At 43.7% G+C, this 20,359-nt stretch overlaps 1 protein-coding gene across 1 annotated transcript in view; it reads right to left on the reverse strand.

Moving 5' to 3' along the window:
- Positions 1–20,359, reverse strand: part of ptprr (protein tyrosine phosphatase receptor type R) — a 29,301-nt gene that overhangs the window by 8,306 nt on the left and 636 nt on the right. The window contains exons 2-9 of the mRNA XM_069671556.1: positions 16,915–17,228; positions 6,790–6,903; positions 6,568–6,717; positions 5,710–5,817; positions 4,564–4,686; positions 4,159–4,280; positions 3,900–4,034; positions 1,022–1,211 (exon numbers count right to left, since the gene is read on the reverse strand). Coding sequence (XP_069527657.1) covers positions 1,022–1,211; positions 3,900–4,034; positions 4,159–4,280; positions 4,564–4,686; positions 5,710–5,817; positions 6,568–6,717; positions 6,790–6,903; positions 16,915–17,228 — 1,256 coding nt within the window. The remainder of the gene's footprint in view (positions 1–1,021; positions 1,212–3,899; positions 4,035–4,158; positions 4,281–4,563; positions 4,687–5,709; positions 5,818–6,567; positions 6,718–6,789; positions 6,904–16,914; positions 17,229–20,359) is intronic.

Consider the following 20,359-nt stretch of genomic DNA (forward strand, 5'->3'; position numbering starts at 1 on the left):
ATCCGCGGCTGGCTCGCGACCTGCAGCGATCGTTTCGGCGTCTGGTCTATTTTTTGCGCGAGCCGCGAGCGATCGCGTCAATCCTGGCAGGAAGTCACACATGAAACAACGAGAGAATCCGGTCAATCTTCAAAATTAAAACAATTTTCAAAATAAAACACCGCGATTGACAAATGCGATGTTATATTTATGTGCTTTTATATATTTGTCAGTATCTAAACAGAGCGCGAGAGAGACAAAGATGCGTACAGACACACAGACACACAGACACACAGACACAGACACACACGCACACACACACACACAAGAAAGAGAGACACAAAGTGGACTGGCTATAGGGGGTGCGGGCGGGGTGTCAAAACACACACGCAAACAGAGAGAGAGAGCATGATTAAAAAACAGCTCCAAATGTGAGTAAACGACAGCTGAGGAGCAGAGGCGCTTGTCGACCAGCACGGAGAAATGCGCGTCTGGTGTGAACGGAAGTGCTCCGGCTCGCGCGATTTTCGTTGCGCAGCGCTTCGGCATCCGGTGTGTCCCCGGCTTCACAGTCACATGTTTAAACACTCTACAGGTATACATCCATCCATCCATCATCTATACCCTGTTCAGGGTGGCAGGGGGGGCTGGAGCCTATATCAGCTGTAATTGGGCGAGAGTCAGGGTTACACCTGGACACGTCGCCTGACCTAACGAGCATGTCTTTGGACTGTGGGAGGAAGCCGGAGTACCCAGAGGGAACCCACGCATGCACGGGGAGAACACACAGAAAGGCCCTCTACATCTGAACCCGGGACTCAAACCAGGAACCTTCTAGCTGTGAGACGACAGTGCTAACCACTGCACCACCGTGCAGTCCCAGGATATTATTCCTCATCTTAAATGGTATCATATCAATAAGAAAACCAGTCCTGTAGACCAATCTTTGTCCTTAAATTGGAGGCATTTGAACCTGTGACCTTCGACATTCATGTTTTATTAAAAGCAAAGATGTAAAATGATTTCAGTCATTAAAACTCACAGCGAACTCGGCGTGCAGCTTGTGCGTGTTGTTGACGATGTCACGGAGCTGCTGTCGTGTCAGCGGCCGGTTGGCGGACAGCAGGTACTCTCTGGCCGCTGCCTCTCTGGGGGTGACGACGGCAACGTTCAGGGGCTCCACGGAGCCGAGAGCCGACATGTCCAACACCAGGGAGACATTCGAGCCGCGTCTGGAGGGAAGGGATGGGAAGGTAAGGAGGTGGGAGACAGGGAGGGAAGAAGGAAAGATGAGAAAATGACCAAAACGTTCCTCTTCCTTCGGGTTTTATTTCTAATTTACAGACTTTTGGTTCATGATTTATACGAACATGTTCTCCACAATTCAGGAAGCATTTTTTGTGAACCCAAGTGAGCAAAATAAACTGTTAAATGTTTGAAACTATCAACAGAAATTATCTTTTAAAAGGTGGATTAAAAACATAAAACTGACATGAGTTCTTCCCATACTTCGAGGAAAATATTCCTGATTCATGACTCAAACAGCTGAACTGATTCGAGAGATAGTTTTGTGACAGAAAGTCGTCAGAACAGACGAAGAGGAGCGAGAACAAGAAGAAAAGACAAGGTGAGCTCTAACAGGGTGTGGGCGGGTGGGGGGACTCTCATCGTCTGGCTACGTGTCGGCTTGCTTCCTCTCCAGGATGCTGTTACTTCCTACTCGTCTGATTGCTGATTGGCTGCCATCCAGAGTGGACCACACACACACACACACACACACACACACACAAAGAGACACAGACACCAAGAAAAACATCCTGTTCTCACTCTGAGGCTGAGATCTTCCTTCCCTGTCTTACCTGAAGAAACACAGAGTGCTCTCCACACTTTAACACCCTCGCTCCACACGCTGATGTAACCAGGACAAAATGGCCTCCGAGGTTCAAACCTGCGGACGCACTCGGAGTCGGAACGGAAGAGTTACGAGCAGCAGATAAAGGCTAAAGTGCTCGACACCGAGCTGGGGCGCAGATAAAGATGTTTTCTTTCCAGTTACGAAAGAACTTAAGAGGGAAACGAACTTCGGCCAAAAAAGAGCTCTTAAAGAAACATGGTCGCTTATTTCTCTGAACTGATTTTTAAATCATGAAGTCTTCTTATGTAACACACAGATCCATGTTCTCACTCCCAAACTTGGCTTTCAAAAGCATGCAAAATGAAACGCTGAATTGGGTCTGGCTGCCTGTGGCTGGGCAGAAAGCCTTGATGCATTTATGGAGGGACACTTCCAAGCACTCTTCTCAAGCATGTTGTCTGTGCTGGAGAGGCAGCGTTCACAGCCTCGATAGGAGCATCTTAGAAAGGACTTTCTTACGTTTTCTTTACAGGAAGGGCACCCTGTTCTTCTCTGAAAAGGAACCCAGAGGTTTTACTATAATGTTTTCCTCCCTGGAAATTCACTTTAGAAGCCACTTTATCATGTTTTCTCCACTGAACGGCACACCGTTGTGATTTACACTATAGAACAACACAGAACCGAGAATAGAGCCTTGGGGAACACCCGGGCAAAAGGAGCAACAAAACAAAAGAAGCAAGAGGAGTCCAGCTGGTATTCTTTTTACATTTTTACTTAATTATTTTAATCAAATTGATTTTTGTATCTATCTATGAGTGTCACATTTCTTTAAATGTCCTTAATGCTGTTTTTAATTGTGTAAAGCACTTTGAATTGCTTTATGTATGAATGTCGCTCTATAAATAGATTTGCTTTGCCTATTCGTTTTAAAAAATGTCAGTAATGATGTTAAGTTTATATGAAATGTAAGAAATCAGCTAAAATAAAACTTTGGAAAGATTATCTAAGCTGTTATTTTGAGGTCGTGTTTGGAGGGTTCTTGGGGTCACTCGGAGGAGTTCCTGACATGAAGAGAAATATTACAGAGGAAACGCCTCCCTTCATATAAACAACATTCTTTGGACACCTACATGTTCTGTGTATACATTGTTCATGGAGGAAACCTACTTCACTATCTGAACATCGCTGCCGTTTCTGAACTATAAATCGAGGACACACAAACACACACACACACACACACACACACACACACACACACACCTATCTGTTTAAAGAGTCCTCCTCGGCACGTACGCAGCTAAACACCTGACTGCTACAACAATCACAGGTTAGAGGTTACTGCACTCCAAAGACACAAACACACACACACACACACACACACACACACACACACACACACACAGCGGGTTTTTTGTTCCTTAACATGTCGGACAATCTGGGTGCTCATTAGGAGCGCTTCTGTCCAAACGTTATGACATTTAAAAAAGGGTTTAATTAGAGAAGAGAATTATCTTTTCCTTCAAAGGCTGCTAGGATGATCGGCTTTCTATACGATAAAAGTGAGTCATTAATGGAACACTCCACACTGCTGCCAGGTGCGATCTTCACAGGTACAGGACCCAACATGCAGAAAGTAATTGTCAAAAAAGAAAAGAAACAAAGAACATGTTCAAAAAACCAGCTAACACCCGGCTTAGTGGGAACGGTTACAATCGGCATTCAGACTCGGGTCAAATGACTCTGCAGTAGAGTAAGGCTAATTATCGTCTCGGCTCCGATCGGCATTGATGGGAACCTGCGTCAGCGCGCTAAATTTAGGTAACTGTAAAGAGCTCACCATGTGTTTCTGCTTTTGATTAGATAAGATAATCCTTTATTGATCATTGGGAGGAAATTAGGGATTTTGGTAAACCTGAATGAAAACTGGTCCAGCTCTTTCAGCGCTGAGAGGAGAATTTCTGATTCCTCACTTCAGACTGTGAAAATCCTCCGCGACAAGTAAAAGTCTGAATTTAGTTTATAATATAAACACAGAGGGGGGCGGAGCTTAAACACAGGAAGTTACCTTTCTTGCAGTCCGGCAGCAGGTTTCATTCTGAAGGGGGAGGGGCAGGGCTTTAGCTCGTTATTGGCTGTCACCGGGGCAACACCGGACAGAGGGGCGTGGTCGTTGCTGCTGAAGACAGGTACAGGGGCGGGGCTAGGAGGAGCAGCACAGTCAGACATTATGTGAGTCATTAATATTATTATTATATTTTTACTGGAGAACAACTCGCAGTATTTCAAAACACAACATGCACTTTATTTTGAAATGACTGTATTACCTCGGCAGAGGGACGACAGGAGGAGCGAGGCGACGGCAGGCTATGATTGGCTGCTGCAGGGGAATGGGCGTGGCTACAGATGGAGGGAACTCAGCTTGGACCATGCTTCCTGACGTCACCACCTGGAGAACGAATCGACTCATTACTATTCTTTATTTAACGAGGGCTGAAACTAACCACCATTTTTTTTTTGTCGATTATTTTTGAAATAACTGATTAAAACTTTGGTCTATAAAATGTTGGAAAACTAAACAATGTTTTCTAAAGACGTCCTCAAATTTCATTTAATTGTTCAAACTAATTAATCGTTTTTCGAAATAAAGGTGATTAATTGCGTAATAAGTAATTGATCATTTGTACAAAGTCTATGAATAGGCAGAAACAGCGTTGGTAATAGATACTGACCTTGGTGCCCTTTGACCTCTGGGCAGAGTCTGGCAGGACAGTCGGGGTCAGGTGTAGGTCAGGGGGCGGAGCCTTCAGCTGTCTGTCAGAAATCTGAACCTTCTCCTTAAGTCGGTACAAAACCTGCAGATCAGACGGAAAAAAACACATTTATTAATATTTATTAATCAAGAATGAAACATCGATCGGCTAACGCGACCTTCACAAGAACTTATAAATGATATTATTTTAATGGGATTTTCAGTCACATATTTGTCACCAGAATCAGGACGAGAGGGAAACTCACAGGGAATAACCATAATGCTGTTTGTCTAAGAGTCTGATCAGAAGGAATACAGCTCAGAGAGACACAGAGGGAACAACAACAACAACAACAACAACCCATGTTCAGCTGCTTCCTTCATTAAGTTTAGTTTGTAAAATTTCTGCTGCCTCTTGGCCAGGTCACTTTTGAAAAAGAGATTCTATATCTCAACAAGCTTTTACCCGGTTAAATAAAATAAAAAAGTTCAGAGGATTTAAAACTAAACTGTGTGTGGAGAATATTTGAAAACAAGGATAAAAGGACGTCATGTTTGGATTTGTTCAGTTTATCCATCTCATGTATCAGCACTAGTTTATCTGTGTGCAAGGGCTCCCTCCTGTGGAGGAAACGTCACACTGCAACTGGAGAAATATGGTCTGTGATATTGATTACTGTATTTTAAATGTATTATAAAATGTCTCGTAAATATATGAAGTCTTTATTTTTCTTTTATGCGTTTAATTTTATGTTCCATTTAATAATTCCTGTTTTATGTCCCGTTCTGTTTCTCTCTCTGTGTGTCTGTTTTTAAACTGGATGTGTCCTCAGAAGTAGGCTGTTAAGCCGTGTCCCCACTTAGACCCAAACATGCGTAAGAGTGTGTGTGTGTGTGTGTGTGTGTGTGTGTGTGTGTGTGTGTGTGTGTGTGTGTGTGTGTGTCTCTTATAGTGAGGACACGATGACCTTTGACCTCGGCCTGAAATTGGCTAACAGTGGTTGTCTCGTTGAGTCAATCAGAGCAGCAACTTGTTGCATCAGGGCAGCGATTACTCTGATCTTGATGTGTGTGTGTGTGTGTGTGTGTGTGTGTGTGTGTGTGTGTGTGTGTGTGTGTGCGTTACCATCAAGCAGGTGATGACGATGACAAAGACGGTGAAGAAGAGGACGACGGCGTAGAAACCTTCCCTGCTCCACACGTGATCCCTCTGCTCGCCCTGCAGGACGTTTTTCTACAGGAAACAGATCAAATTAAGTCATGCACTTTCAAAATAAGAGTCCTGATTTTGCAGATTTCTTGCAATTCTAAACACACTGAATAAAAACAACCGAATCCTTCTTCTTATCCTGATTTTGATCATAACATAATATTTGCATGAAGCTGTTTTCACGTCCCTTAATAAACTAGCTGTACGTAACGTGATGGTCGAACAAGCAGCAGAGTAACAAACACGCGTCACTCAGAGGAAGGGCTGCAACCAACGATTATTTCTATTGTCAATTAATAAAATCTATTAAAGTCTATTAATCTATAAAGATATAACAGCTTCCACATTACACTTTATATGCAACATATATATCTGCCTGAAAAAGCTCAGAGGAAACGTCTTCAGTGGTTTATTCTGCCGAGTTTTGGTGGAATATTCCTTTAAATCAGAGAGACGCCCGTTTTCCTCTGTGCACTCCTCACAGGGAGTTTGTGATTTGTTCAGTAATATCATTATATTTATATTATGTATTATTATCTCACAGGAGCCGTCACATCGCTCATGGCAGCGACTCAGAGTAATGATATTAGTCTGATCCATGAAGCGGCTCCGCTCGTCCTCCGGCTGAGCGATGGGACTTTAATACTTCCATTAAACTTTCAGCAGCAGCACTCTGCTCTCTAATAATCCCAATCCATCCTCCCCGCCGTCTCCACGGCGACTAATGAGGCTGCTTAACGAGCTGCAGACACACTAAGAGTTTCACGCACACACCTCAGTGGAGACCTCAGTGATGCCGAAGTGTCCCAGGTGGCGATGGAGGACTCGGACGTTCAGTGATTGGATGACCTCTTCAGCGGGGCGGGGCTCCGTGACTCCAAGCCTATCAGAGGACACGAAGAGCTCGATGCCATTCTTCTTCTCCTGTAAGGGCCGTCAATCAGTCAACAAATCAATCAGTCATTGAGGTGTAATGTTTGACGGTGTGTCTCTTACATTCAGACGGTTGATGTGCACGTGTCCCGCAGGAACGCCGAGCGCCGCCGCTACACCTTCCCGAAACCAACGAAGAAGACTGACGTTCAACCTCCGCACATCCACAGCCAGGTACTGAGAGAGAGAGAGAGAGAGACAGAGAGAGAGAGACAGAGAGAGAGAGAGAGAGAGAGAGAGAGAGAGAGAGAGAGAGAGAGAGAGAGAGAGAGAGAGAGAGAGAGAGAGAGAGGGGATTAGATAAACATGATAGATTGTGATACTGACGTTTAAAATGCTCCGCCCGTAGAAAACCTAACCTAACAGCCGCTCCCCCAGGGGGCGATGGAGAGCTTTGGGCTTTACTTTTGGGGGAGCTTGCATGTCATGTGATGAGCGCCGACCTTGTAGCAGCAGTTTAGAGTGGAAGAGTAAACAAGAGAGGTCGGAGAAACTAAAGTCAAACGTCTGGAACAGGCGTCTGGCTCGTCAGCGCTTGTTTGGAGGTGTTTCAGGTTTAAGAGATGTTAAGAAGAAACAATAATCAGCAGAGAGGTCATGAAACCTGCGTCTGCGCCGCAAAGCAACACGACTAACTTGTTGAAGCAGCTGAAAGAACAAAGTGCAGCATGATGAGTGTGTGAAGGCCGAGAGGAAGAACGAGCTGCTCCCCGTCCTCCAGCATCACGTCAGACATCCAGAACAGAGAAGCTGCACAGAGACACACTATCCACCCAGCTCCCACAGGCACACTGACATTACCCATGATGCACCACATTCAGGTGAAGAACCTGAGTCTTAGTTTGATGCTAAATGTGCACATGAGCCTGAAAGCATCGCTCTGTTTATTTAAATGTGAAAGTAAAATAAATAAATGTTTCACTTCAGCGTCTCTGATGTCGGCTAAACCGACCGTACGTTGTTTTGTTACAGAAACCAACATGGCCGTGAAGATTTCTCCCGTCTGCAGTGTTTTCTTTGTTCTCCAAACAGATCGAATCGTATCACCGTCTCTGCTTCTGTTATTTTATCTCTCTCTCTGCTGCCATCTATCTCCCCTCACCCTCCGACTCCCATCCCACCCCCTCCATCTCCCTCCTCTTTGTATGGCTCCTCTGGTTCTCCCCACAGTCTCTCAGCTTTCAGCAGCAGGGATACAGAGACAGGTGACACACACTAATGACTCATCCTGGATTTTACTGCAATCAGAGTTCGTGTGCAGCGAAAACAACAGGAAACAAAACCTTGGAAGACGACCCAGAGGGCTAAAAAACACACAAACACACACAGACTGGTTTGTGTGGCTGAGGTCGTTAGACACACAGACTACAGACGCCCTTTCTCTCCCCCTCACACAGAACAAAGACGTTAATCTTCTTCATTCAAAACCTCATTTACATTTCTGACGTTTTAAGGATGATTCTCCCCAAAAAACTAACTAGCACTCTTCAGCTGTATTAATCATATAAAAGGCAAAATGCAGCCAAATAAGTTTTGAAATTGCTCCAGAAGAAACTCTCAGATAGCAGCAGTGAAACAGGCTGTAATGGCTGCAACATAATCCTTGATGGGTCAAAGGTCGTCCACTAAAAGTTCTTGTTGTTTCCACTGACAGGCTCAGATTGTTCTTCTAAGTGTGTGACAACATGACAGAAAGGATCCCTACAGAGATAGACCTTTTTGTTACAGAGGAAGATGATTGTTTTAACCACACACAGACGTTACATCGCTCTCTGCACACACACCAGACTCCATTCAGAAAAACAGCAACTGTTCCTCGCAGAAAACAGGAGTTACTGTTCTCCTGCTGAATCAATAAGTTAGTTTGATTTGCGACTTTGGCGTTAAAAGTGGTTAGCTTGTATCCAACAGGGCACAATAAGACAAACAAACTGACTGATCAAGGCAGCAGTAGACCAGCAACTCCCGTTTTCTGAAGGCTTAAATTACTGGTTTTATCAATGAAGTCTGGTGGCTTTGAAGACAGCGATGAAACAGCTGTTTCTGGCTCCACAAAAAGCATCTTCCTCTTTACACTTTCCAGGAAAAAAACAGAACGTCCTTTAAATTAAGTTGGCAGAAAAGAAACATGAAGTCTGACCTCTGCTGCTTTCCGTCCATCAGCTTCAAACCCACCGACTGCTGTGCCAACAACCCTGTGTGTCAGAGTGTGGGTGTTTGCTAATGGCTAAAAAAACAACATGTTCTGCTGCAACTTAATTCAATATCAGGAACAATAAACCACAGCCAGACAGGCCCCACACACACACACACACACACACACACACACACACAGCTGATGTTATTATCAGTCTGCCTCTGGTTGTTCTGTTAAACAAACTCTTATTACACCAGCCACAAAACACGGCTGAAGGGAGAAACAAACGCCAAATAAACATTTCTCATTATTAAAAACAAGTCAGTCGTTTTCTAGATTAAAATCGATCAATCGTTCAGGGAAGAACGTGTCAGAAAATGGTGCAAAAAAAGGTCAAATTGATGTCTTCAAATGTCTCTTTAGGTCCAACGAAACATTAAAACCACAGTTCTTTGATTTATGAGTAAAAGAGCAAGAAAAACTGAAAACTGCCTTTGCTTTTTTTGTCCATTTTTCCTTATCGAAATCTCTCAAATCAATCAATTATTAACATTAATAAAGTGAGTAATCTTTGAAGCTACAACCTGCAGAAAAACCTCTAGAAGTCGAACAGTCTGAGCAAACAACCGGACAACAGCTCAACAAACTGACAACCTAAACAATCATTGAGTTAAAGAAACAATCCAACAACTCAAAGATGAAGAAACAAACAACGACAGATAATAAATAAAAGAACGAACACCTGTAAAATCTTACCAAGTGAACATGTAAACATGGCTGATCCTCCCGTCGCCCACAGGAAGCTTTTCACTCAATGAACACACACACACACACACACAGACACACACAGATCTGCCTGTCAGTCACAGCTCAGGGACTTTTCGCTCCATTTCCTGATCTGGTCGTTCAGTGATCTCTGATTGGCTTAGAGGGGGCTGGAGATCAACCTGCAGCCTGATTGGCTGTCGTCCAGGTAATGCCATTAACCCGCTGCGCTTCCTGTCAGGATCAGGTGCTATTTATGTCACACACACACACACACACACACACACACACAGTCATAACTGCTAATTAGCTGATAGTCCCCGGGGGAAGAACAGGGGGGAATCTAATTTGGACCAATCAGATCTCAGAGAGGAGAGAGGGTGAAAAAATAATGAAATAAAGATTTCTCAAAACAATAAAAGAAGAATCTTAATCTTCAATTTAGAATTAAACAAAAACAAAGGTTGAATTTTTGTTTAGGATTAGTTGATTATTCGGTTAATTGATTAACAGAAAATTATTTTCTTGCTCTCTGATTTTTATAGATTAAACTAAGTTTGGAGTTCTCTTAAGATTTATCGCTAATGGATCATAAGTTAGGGTTTGAAATTAACAACCAGCCGCTCAACAGAACTCATTATTTTGCATCTGAAATCTACCAACAACTCTTAGATTGTATTTCTGCAGGTAGCTGATGATCATTTCACACGTTACTCCCATACCTACGCCTGATTAAAGGTCAGCAGGTTAAAATGACTGCTTTGTCAATGGAGTCTGGTGGCTTTGAAGAGAGCGACGTAACAGCTGATTCTGTTTGGAATAAAAGTATTTTACTCTTTGACAACATGACAGAAAGGATCCCTACAGAGACAGACCTTTATGTTACAGAGCAGACAAACGGACGTCTATTTAAGCCTGATTCAAACAAATCAAAGTGAGTAGAGGAGGCTGTAGAGAGGAGCTGAGAACACACCTGCTTCTGTTCAAAACATTAAAGAACAAATAATACGACAGAGCTGCTATTTGCAAATTAGGGATGCAAATATTAAGCAGTTACTTTTATAGCTGCAACAATTTATCGACAAGTTTTCAACTATTGAATTACCTGCAAACTGTTATGACAATCAAACCATCAGTTGAAGCAGCTTCCTTTTTCTTTCCTGCTCTGTGACAGGAAGCGGTCAGAACCTGAAGCTCTTTGGGTTGTGGACGAAACGAGACTGAATCTTGTGCTTTGGAATCACTGCTGGAGTTGAAGCAGTAGTAGCAGACGCAGTTTTATACGTTCATTATTATCATTATTAATGTTTTGTGGTTTTATGTTGAAGAATTTTGTACTCTACACTGAACTACAGTTTCCATAATGTGGAGCATGTAAACAGGAAGTTTGTTGGGCATGGAGCCAGTTTAACACGACAACTTGAGGCCTTTAGTTTTAGTTTGTTTACATTTGATCATAAAATAAAAAGTGTGCCGAATCAGCTGTTAGCAGCTCCTGTTTGCAGTGTACCTGCTGACGTGCTGAGGACCATCACTGCACACATCTGATACAGACGAAAACTTCAAACAGGCAGCTATAAGACGGGTCTTTCTTTAATATCAGCTCTAAGCGGACTGAAGCTAAAAATACCGTCTGAATCTGCAAAGTCCTCCTTTTATAAAGTATAATGGTTCCAAATTTAACTTTGAATCCGTCTCTGATTTTAATATCAAAAGGTTTTTAAATCACTCTCGTATAGATCAGTTTATTAGCTTTCATGACACACTACAACCTCCTTACTGTACACGTTACATCGATTCTTACTGCTTGTGCTACAGGCCTCCTGAAAGTATTTACAAATCAATAACAACAGGACTTTCTTTCATCTCTTCTGAGCCGAGCGTGCTCACTGTGGCGTGGATGCCATGAAAGGAGCGAGTCATTCTCTGCAGCGTGTTAGCTGTGCAGCCTTTCCTCAGAGCGCCGACGGCTAAAACGTGAGCGCCACGTGCAACATCCCGCTCAATGAGATCACACACACACGCACACACACACGCACACATGCACACAGCTGAATGAGTGGGTTGATGTGGGGTTAGATTATTCACGCTTGTGTTGGTTCCTTTGAGAAGAAATGGCTGCCGTTCAGAGCAGAATAAAAAATCTGACAGAGTGGAAATGTTTACTGCATTAATGTTTCATTAATGTGATCATCATGCTCACAGCTTTATCAGAACATAAACATATTAAAAACTATTAAAATGACTGTCACAGCAAACACAAACACCTCTATGGAGCGTATGAGCTGACCTTTAACCCCTTAGATCATCTTTCTGTCTGCACAGTGTTCGCAAAATACACAAATATAGGGACAAAGAATTGATCAGGTTCCCTTCATCACAATGTTTCCTACTGGAAGTGTCTGTACGACCTCAGATCAAAGGTCAAATAAGTCATAATAAACTGTTTCTCATCAAGTTTGGCTCCATACAAACATTCTGATCCAAACAACAACAAAATATCTCTGAACACTCCAGAGGAAATTCAAACTCTGCACACGTTTTAGTTTTTAGATCTTCTAAATGAGCAGAGAGAAAAGATGTTTTAGCACCAGTTTGTTTTACAGCTAACAAAAGAATATGATGCAACAAACAGAGAAACCTGATGTCTTCGCTTGAGGCTTCAAAAGAATAAAGAATCAAGCTGTTAAAGTTTGTATTTTAGGAGCGCAACGATTCGGGCGGTGAGCCGTCTCACGTCCTCACTATCTCTGCTGAGAACTGCTCATGCAAAACTGCGACCGGGAAGCGACAGCTAAACTAAACATGGCGGCCGATGCAACACCATCGCGTCCTAAAACTTGTAACGTCTGGGAGCATTTCAGCCTCAGCGCTGCAGAGAGAAGGATCGCCTGCAGGATCTGTGAGGCGGAGCTCGTTTATCACGGGAGCACGTCGGCGATGAGCAAGAAGAGAAGGCACGATGGAGGTGTGGACCTGATGTGTATCAGCACTTTCTCTGTCGTATCGTTGAGGCCAAATCAGCAGCAGAGTTTATTAAAGACATATTTTTGAATGAAGAACTGTTTATTGCCTTTATTGTTAGTTAGCACGTTTAAAAGAACCTCTGACTACATGTAAAGCTGAGAGCTAAATAAGAGCATTAAGTAAGTAAGGTTTCAATAATCGATGACTGGTCGACAATAAATACTCATTAGTTACAGAGACATCCTGACCTTCACGTTTTCTTCTACACACTTAAGAACACGTCTTTGTTTGGAAGCCATCCCTGAAAAAATCTGTTTCAGGTAAGAAATAATTGCAAACCTTATCAGAGCTGCAATAATTAAACAACAGTAGGTTTGAGTCGCTCGGTTCTTCATGTTGAGATAACAATGTGTTTATATAGAAACAGATAACGCTGCAGTGAGTCCAGGATGAATCATGTTTCTCTCTGTGGGTTTGAAGTGGCGTCAAAGTTCCCTCCACAAGCAGACGTATCACACACTGCTGCATGAATTATTAAACATCACACACACACACACACTCCTGTGTGTAAGCTGAACTTGAACACAGTGAACCCGCCTGTTGTGAATCAGTTCTGCACGTTAAAAGATTTTCTTTTGTAGCTTTCATGAACAGATGATCAGATAAAGGTTTAAATTAAAGATTAAAACCTGCTGATGATTCCTTTATCTCTCCTCTGACATGTTGTGTGCTGAGATGTACAGAGCCTCAACCCACACAATAATCGCCTAACAGACACTTTGCCTTGCAGATGATCTCAACCTCTTCACAGACACCAGACTCCATTGACAAAAACAGTGATTTTACCTCAAAGAGCGCAAGAGCTGCTGGTCTACTTCTGCCTCATTTGTTTTTGTTTTTGTGTGACTTTAATGTTTTAAATTATTAGTTCAGATCTAACAAAATATTTGTGTAACACACAATAACACAAACAAACTTACCGATCAAGGAAGCAGTCGACCAGCAGCTCCTGTCCTGTGAGCTTAAATCAGTGTTTTTCTGAATGGAGTCTGGTGTGTGTGCAGAGAGCGATGTAACGTCTGTCTGTGGTTAAAACAATCATCTTCCTCTGTAACAAAAAGGTCTATCTCTGTAGGGATCCTTTCTGTCATGTTGTCACACACTTAGAATAACAACCTGAGCCTGTCAGTGGAAACAACAAGAACTTTTAGAGGACGACCTTTGACCCATCTAGGATTATGTTGCAGCCACTACAGCCTGTTTCACTGCTGCAGGATGAACACATCTACTGGAGACATTCAAAACTGTTTGTACCGGTTATTCATTTGGACACAAATAAATAAATAATCCCCAGGTTTAAAAACACCTGATTTACCCTTCATAGTTACTTTAATCTCCTTGTGAATGAACGCTCACAGTTGCTGACAGTTTAACCTGCTCGCAGTTCTTGCACCTGACAACACAGCATCCTCTGTCACACCAACACACGCACAAACCTCCACAAAGAGCAGGCTGCAATGTCACAGCAGAGAATCCAAAGTGCATCTCATTCAGCAGCAACACACACATTCAGCTGTTCATGCTCCAACACACAGGCTCGACTACGGCCGAGTTTGTGTGACAACCAGCCTGCACGTGCTGAGAGAACCTCACAGGGGAGCAAAGGCCAAACACGCAAACATACACACACACATGCATGCACACACACTGTGGTGTCTTGCAGGCATGTGGTATGATGCAGAGATGGGAGGCGGCTGGGTTCCATCTGGGACTCACACAACCTCTCCTCCTCTCAGCCTGCATCTCAACATGTTTCCTTCTCTTATGTTCAAAGATGCTCTGAATAACATCATGTAAAGATATTATAACATGAGTAGATTGGGTGCTTAAGGATAGAATAACAGGGCTGTAACTGATTATAATGCTGCCTATGTGGAACAATGCATCTCATGTGTGTTGTTCTGTGGTATTAAAGTGCTGTCCGGCTGCTTTCTGTCACTAACATCCCTTTTCTGTCCATCCTTTAGCGACCAGTTGTCACAGCGTTTTGACGGAACGGCAGCGGCCTGCAGGGACAGGTCATGTGACCACACAACCAGGAAGTCAATAAACACAGAGGAGGGTTACGTAACGCAGTGTTAAGCCTCGGAGCGGTTCCTCATTGATAAACGCAAACAGGGCAGCAGAGGATGGAGAGGGATCTTTAGTCACTGAGCTCCACCATCCAAAAAAAGTTTAGTGTAAGCTAAAAGTGCTCTGATAGGTAACTTCATTGCATTGCTAAGCAGGTGATCGCTGCAGGTAGGTCGTTATGTTGTCAAAGTTCTGTTTCTTTTGGTTAGTTGCTAAAAAACGTCCATAAAGTTGCTAGAATGCTTCCAGATGTTTGCAATAAAAACGTAAAAACATTCTATTTCTTTCATTATTTTGTCTCTTTAAATAACTCGTACATGTATTTTACTCGCCCAAAAATGCCACTGCACATTCAGGTAACCCGAACATGAATATTTTATTTACTATGTCACAAAATTAGATTTCATTTTAATTTTTTATAGCACTCCTAGTAAGTCTGCGTGTATGGAGAGAGTGTATTATTCATCAGGCACTGTGCAGGCTAACCTCAATCCGACTCTGAGAACCCTACATCCCCTGCTGCTCCAAACAATTGAACCAGAAACAAACACTTGATTTCCACCCGAGATTTCTCTAGATTTCCTCCCCTCCCACAATGCATCTGAGGCGATGACGCCTCCGACTGTTTTTGTAAAGGATTGTGGGAGTGTTGGCGTTGTGACTTCCGAGCTAAGGCATGTAGATGTTCACTAAAATAAATATTGTGCTAAATTATCCTAAAAATAAATGTGGACCAGTGAATCAGACTGTATGTTCCAGTTCTACACTTTCACTTTGTGATCCTGCCGGAGAAGAAGAAGAAGAGAGGAGATGATGATGATGATGAAGAAGGAGAAGGAAGACAGAAGAAGAAAGAAGACAGAAGATGAAGGAGGAGGAGGAGGAAGACGGAAGAAGACAGGAGCAGAAGAACGAGAAGAAGAAGGAGAAGCAGACGAAAAAGGTCATGCTAGCAGCTCTTCTTTGAGCTAAATGCTATCAGCATGCTTTTATGCTCACAATGACAATGCTAACCTCCTCATAAGCAGGTATGATGCTGGTTAGCATGTTAGCAATCAAATATTAGCTAATTATTAAAACATAGGGTTTAAGTGAATCAAAGGCTGATGTCATTAGTTTTGCAGGTGATAAACTAAAGTGTGTTTCTGACCTCATGATGGCGCCAAACTAAAAGTCAGATGGTCACAAAACTTAAAGTTTTCAGTCTGCATCAAATCTAAAATAATGTTATTGTTGTTGTTGTTGTTATTGTTATTGTTGTTGTTGTTGTTGTTGTTGTTATTATTGTTATTGTTACCTCCATCCATAGAAAAACAAGCACTCCTACTTTTTCACTTCCTGTCTGTCTCATTAACAACCCGTTCACACCTGTCTGTCTGTCTGTGTCTCAATGTCACCGTGAAGGTCGCCGCCGTGTATTATGTAACCGCCCATTGTGTAGGTAAGTGGGTCTCTCTCACACATACTCATGATCAGTGTTTCCATGGCAACAGGCAGTGCAGCCCGCATCTCTCCTCCAGCACCGCCCTGGCAACAGAATCAGAGTCTGCATCCGCTCATCCATCATTCACTTACTGTCTGTTTGCTGTGACCTCTGACCTCCTCAGTGTCAGCCTCCTGTAACCTCTGTGAGAGAGGAGACGACCTGATGTAATCAAACGACCACATCAGAGAGGCTCGGAGGGGGCGGAGGAGCGCCGACTCACAGCAGCTTCCAGAAACGTCTAATCTGCAGCCTTCAGACGCTGCAGCTTGTTTTCACAGAGCAGTTCCTCAACAGAGGAAGTTACAGGCTGATATATCAGGTATGCTAATGATGCTAATATGCTAATGATGCTAATGAAGTAAAAACAAACATCTTATCCAGCTGCAGATGGTATTACAGCACATAGAAAACTTTTAAGCTCATCTTTACTGACTTCTGACTTTCCTGTCCATCTGACGCATTGATGATGCACGCAGCACAAACTGGACTAAGAATACATAGAACAGAAGAAGTACGGTAGCCTGGAAGTGCCAAATCAGAAAGCAAACGTGATAAAAATGCTGCATCATGAGGTGTCCACATGTCTGACATGTCGCCTTGTAAGTGATACTTCCTCTTCAACCTCAGGTGTTTTTAATCATCCTGTTATTTGTCGCCCTTCTGGTTTCACACCGGTCACATGATATAAACGAGTACTCACCACGGTAACCAGATGGCGTGCAGACACCACGGCGTGCTCCGGCTGCACCTCATGATGCGGCCGAGCCAGAAGGTTGAGGCTCCGATGCCCGCCGGGCTCCTGGCGAAACCGAGACTCCAGGAGGGTGGCTGGCATCAGTTTGGCTAACCTGGCAGAGCGCTGACGGTGGAGGTGATGATGGAGGTGATGGAGGTGGAGATGGAGGTGGGACTCTGGCAGGTTTTCCACATCCTGCTCGGGGTGCAGAGGTGGAGTGAGACGGCTGGAGCGACGAGAAGGGAAGAGCCGAAGCTCGTGGTCACCAGATGATGATTCTGAGGAGTGAAGGAGGAGGAGGAGGAGGAGGAGGAGGAGAAGGAGGAGGAGAAGGAGGAGAAGGAGGAGAAGAAAGAGGAGAAGGAGAAGGAGAAGGAGGAGAAGAAGAAGAAGAAAGAGAAGGACGAGGAGGAGGAGGAGAAGAAGAAGAAGAAAGAGAAGGACGAGGAGGAGGAGAAGAAGAAGAAGAAAGAGAAGGACGAGGAGAAGGAGGAGAAGGTGAAGGAGGAGGAGGAGAAGAAAGAGGAGAAGGAGAAGGAGAAGGAGGAGAAGAAGAAGAAGAAGAAGAAAGAGAAGGACGAGGAGGAGGAGGAGGAGGAGGAGGAGGAGGAGGAGGAGAAGGAGAAGGAGGAGAAGGAAGAGGAGAAGAAGAAGAAGAAAGAGAAGGACGAGGAGAAGGAGGAGAAGGAGAATGAGAAGGAGGAGAAGAAAGAGGAGAAGGAGAAGGAGAAGGAGAAGGAGGAGAAGAAGAAGAAGAAAGAGAAGGACGAGGAGGAGGAGGAGGAGGAGGAGGAGGAAGAGGAGAACAAGAAGAAGAGACACGTTATAATAATAAAAAGCCCCCTTGGGCTCAGAAGTAACACTTGGTAACTACTGAAGGTTTTAAGCTAGTTAGCTCGACATGCTAACAGCATGCTAAAGCAGATAAAACACCTTTAGACTGTTACTTCCTGTTTTTTTCAGTGTTTGTTGTTTTGAACGGTAACAGCAAACCCTCCTCACACCTCAGATTAGCTCAGGGAGGGATTCATCTCCCAACAGTCACTTTTTCACTTTAAAGATGTGAGGAAGAGAAGATGTGTTCCTTCCTCTCATCTTTGGAATGTGGAGCACAGTCAGGACTCCCTGACAGAGACAGCAGGATGAGAGATGAAAGCAGGAGATCCCATCTGTTTGTGTCTCTGCTGTCGCAGCGTCTTTGGTCAGGACGAAGCTTTCATCAGTCTGCAGGCAGGCTGAGAGGAAACCCCTGCACACCGACTGAACCCACCCAGCCGTGGTGAATATGAACACTGCATTATTCATCCTCAGTCTTTATTTATCCTGAGAGGAAAATACCTACTGAGCAAAGCGCTTTTATCCAGGCAGCATTCGGCTCATAGTCACAGCTACAGACGTTCAGACTGCGAGCTGAATGGGCCTGAGACGGTACTTCCTGTCTGTTAAAAGAACTCACAGACCAGAACCTGCAGGAACTGGACCTCAGCCCAGTCTCCTTCCCATTTCAGCTATAAATACTAAACATAAAGCTGATTAGAAAAAGACGACCCATGGACAGGAAGAGGAAGAGGTGTGCCGATGTAATATAGATGAGCATTTTTCATCAAACACGGGGCACACGGGAGTTGAGAACAATAAATCGCTTCCACCACCCTGCTTGGCCCGTCCACTAGATGGCAGTGTGTTAATGTGTCTTCAGCTATTTGACTCTTCCACTAGAAGGTAACGACTTAAACTGGGGAAGGAGAAAGCACCGAATATTGCTAGCGTAAGCCCAAAGAACCCGTCGGAAAGGATGCATGTATTATCTTGCTTAAAATATCGCAGCATATTAAATCGCTGTACTATGATGCGTTTTGTACAACCAGATTACTGCCAATAAAGGCTTTAAATTCATATGACTACTAGTTAAACATTGACATGATTTAGTAGCCATCTTGGTTTAATGCGTCGACCACGCTTTGTCCCGCCCCGTATTGGGTAAGGAGTTGTGATTCGTCCGACCAGAATCGGGTCAGAGGGAGAAGAGCCTGAACAGGTGGAGGACCAGACGCATCTGTACGAATCAGACATTAAAATCACTTATTCTTCTTGTTCCAAAGAGGCTGATGGGAACGGCATCAGTTTTGCAGGTATTAAGCACAATAAAAACTGCGGCCCAGAGAGTGATTTAAGTGGAGGCTGATGCAGAGCTGATGCTGGCAGAGCTGACAGAGCGTCTGTTAGAGTCAGCTGTGTTTTCTGGCAGAAAATAAACGAGGAGATATCCGACAGTGTCCTCTGACTCCTGTCTGCCACGGCGTCTGCCTGCCAGAGACAGGACGGTTTTCTTGGTAGCTTCAGTGCCAAAAATCTGTTTTATCATCGACAGAGATCCTGAATTATGACCCTGCGTTCTTTTAAAGGTAAAACTTGAGTATAAAGAAGTGTCTGACTCGAGCCAGTTCAGAGGCTGTTGTTTCTCTGTAATGAATGTGTGTGTTAATATTTTGCTCTGTTGAATTAAAAGCCAATAATCAGCAGTTTTAGGAGGTTTCATTTGACTGAATCAGTCCTCAGCTGTGGAGCTGACACAGCATCCCTCTCTGTGGCTTCTTTTCTCCCTAGCGATAGCGTCCTGGTTGCTATGCACGACACTCAGCTGAGCAGCGCCCTGATTGGACGGAGGAGGCAGCCCTGCCTGGCCTCTGAGGGAGCCCTCAGCCAACCGCAGGAGGAGTTAGAGAGGGCTGACCGGTAACTCTGTGGGGAGGCACACTCCCCAACACACACAAGAAAAATGACGGTGTGTGTGTGTGTAATGTTGTGTTTAAAACATGATTGTCCTTACAACAATAAAGATTTGTAATTTAGAAAATATTATACACTTTAATATTTTACTTAAGTATCAGTGCCAAAGAGAAGATACTCTTTTTTTTTTTGCTACTTAAGTGTTTTTACACATTTTAGGGTCTCAATCACTTATTGGAACAAAAACGTTTTGGAATTGCTCCAGTACATTGCTTCAGCCTGCAGCAGTGAAACAGGCTGTAATGGCTGCAACATAATCCTTGATGGGTCAAAGGTCGTCCACTAAAAGTTCTTGTTGTTTCCACTGACAGGCTCAGATTGTTATTCTAAGTGTGTGACAACATGACAGAAAGGATCCCTACAGAGATAGACCTTTTTGTTACAGAGGAAGATGATTGTTTTAACCACACACAGACGCTACATCGCTCTCTGCAGACACACCAGACTCCATTCAGAAAAACACTGATTTAACCTCACAGAACTCAGGAGCTGCTGACCTGCTCGTGGGGATTGCATTGCAGCCATTACAGCCTGCTTAGAGGCTAAAGTGTGAAACAATCGGCTGGAGTTATTACAAAGGTTTTTTAAGTAGTTTGGCGTATCCCAACAAGCAAACCTT

This window comes from Semicossyphus pulcher, unplaced genomic scaffold (genome assembly GCF_022749685.1).
Source record: "Semicossyphus pulcher isolate SPU_LCO1_2020_fin unplaced genomic scaffold, fSemPul1.0.p SCAF_20, whole genome shotgun sequence".
NCBI lineage: Eukaryota > Metazoa > Chordata > Actinopteri > Labriformes > Labridae > Semicossyphus > Semicossyphus pulcher.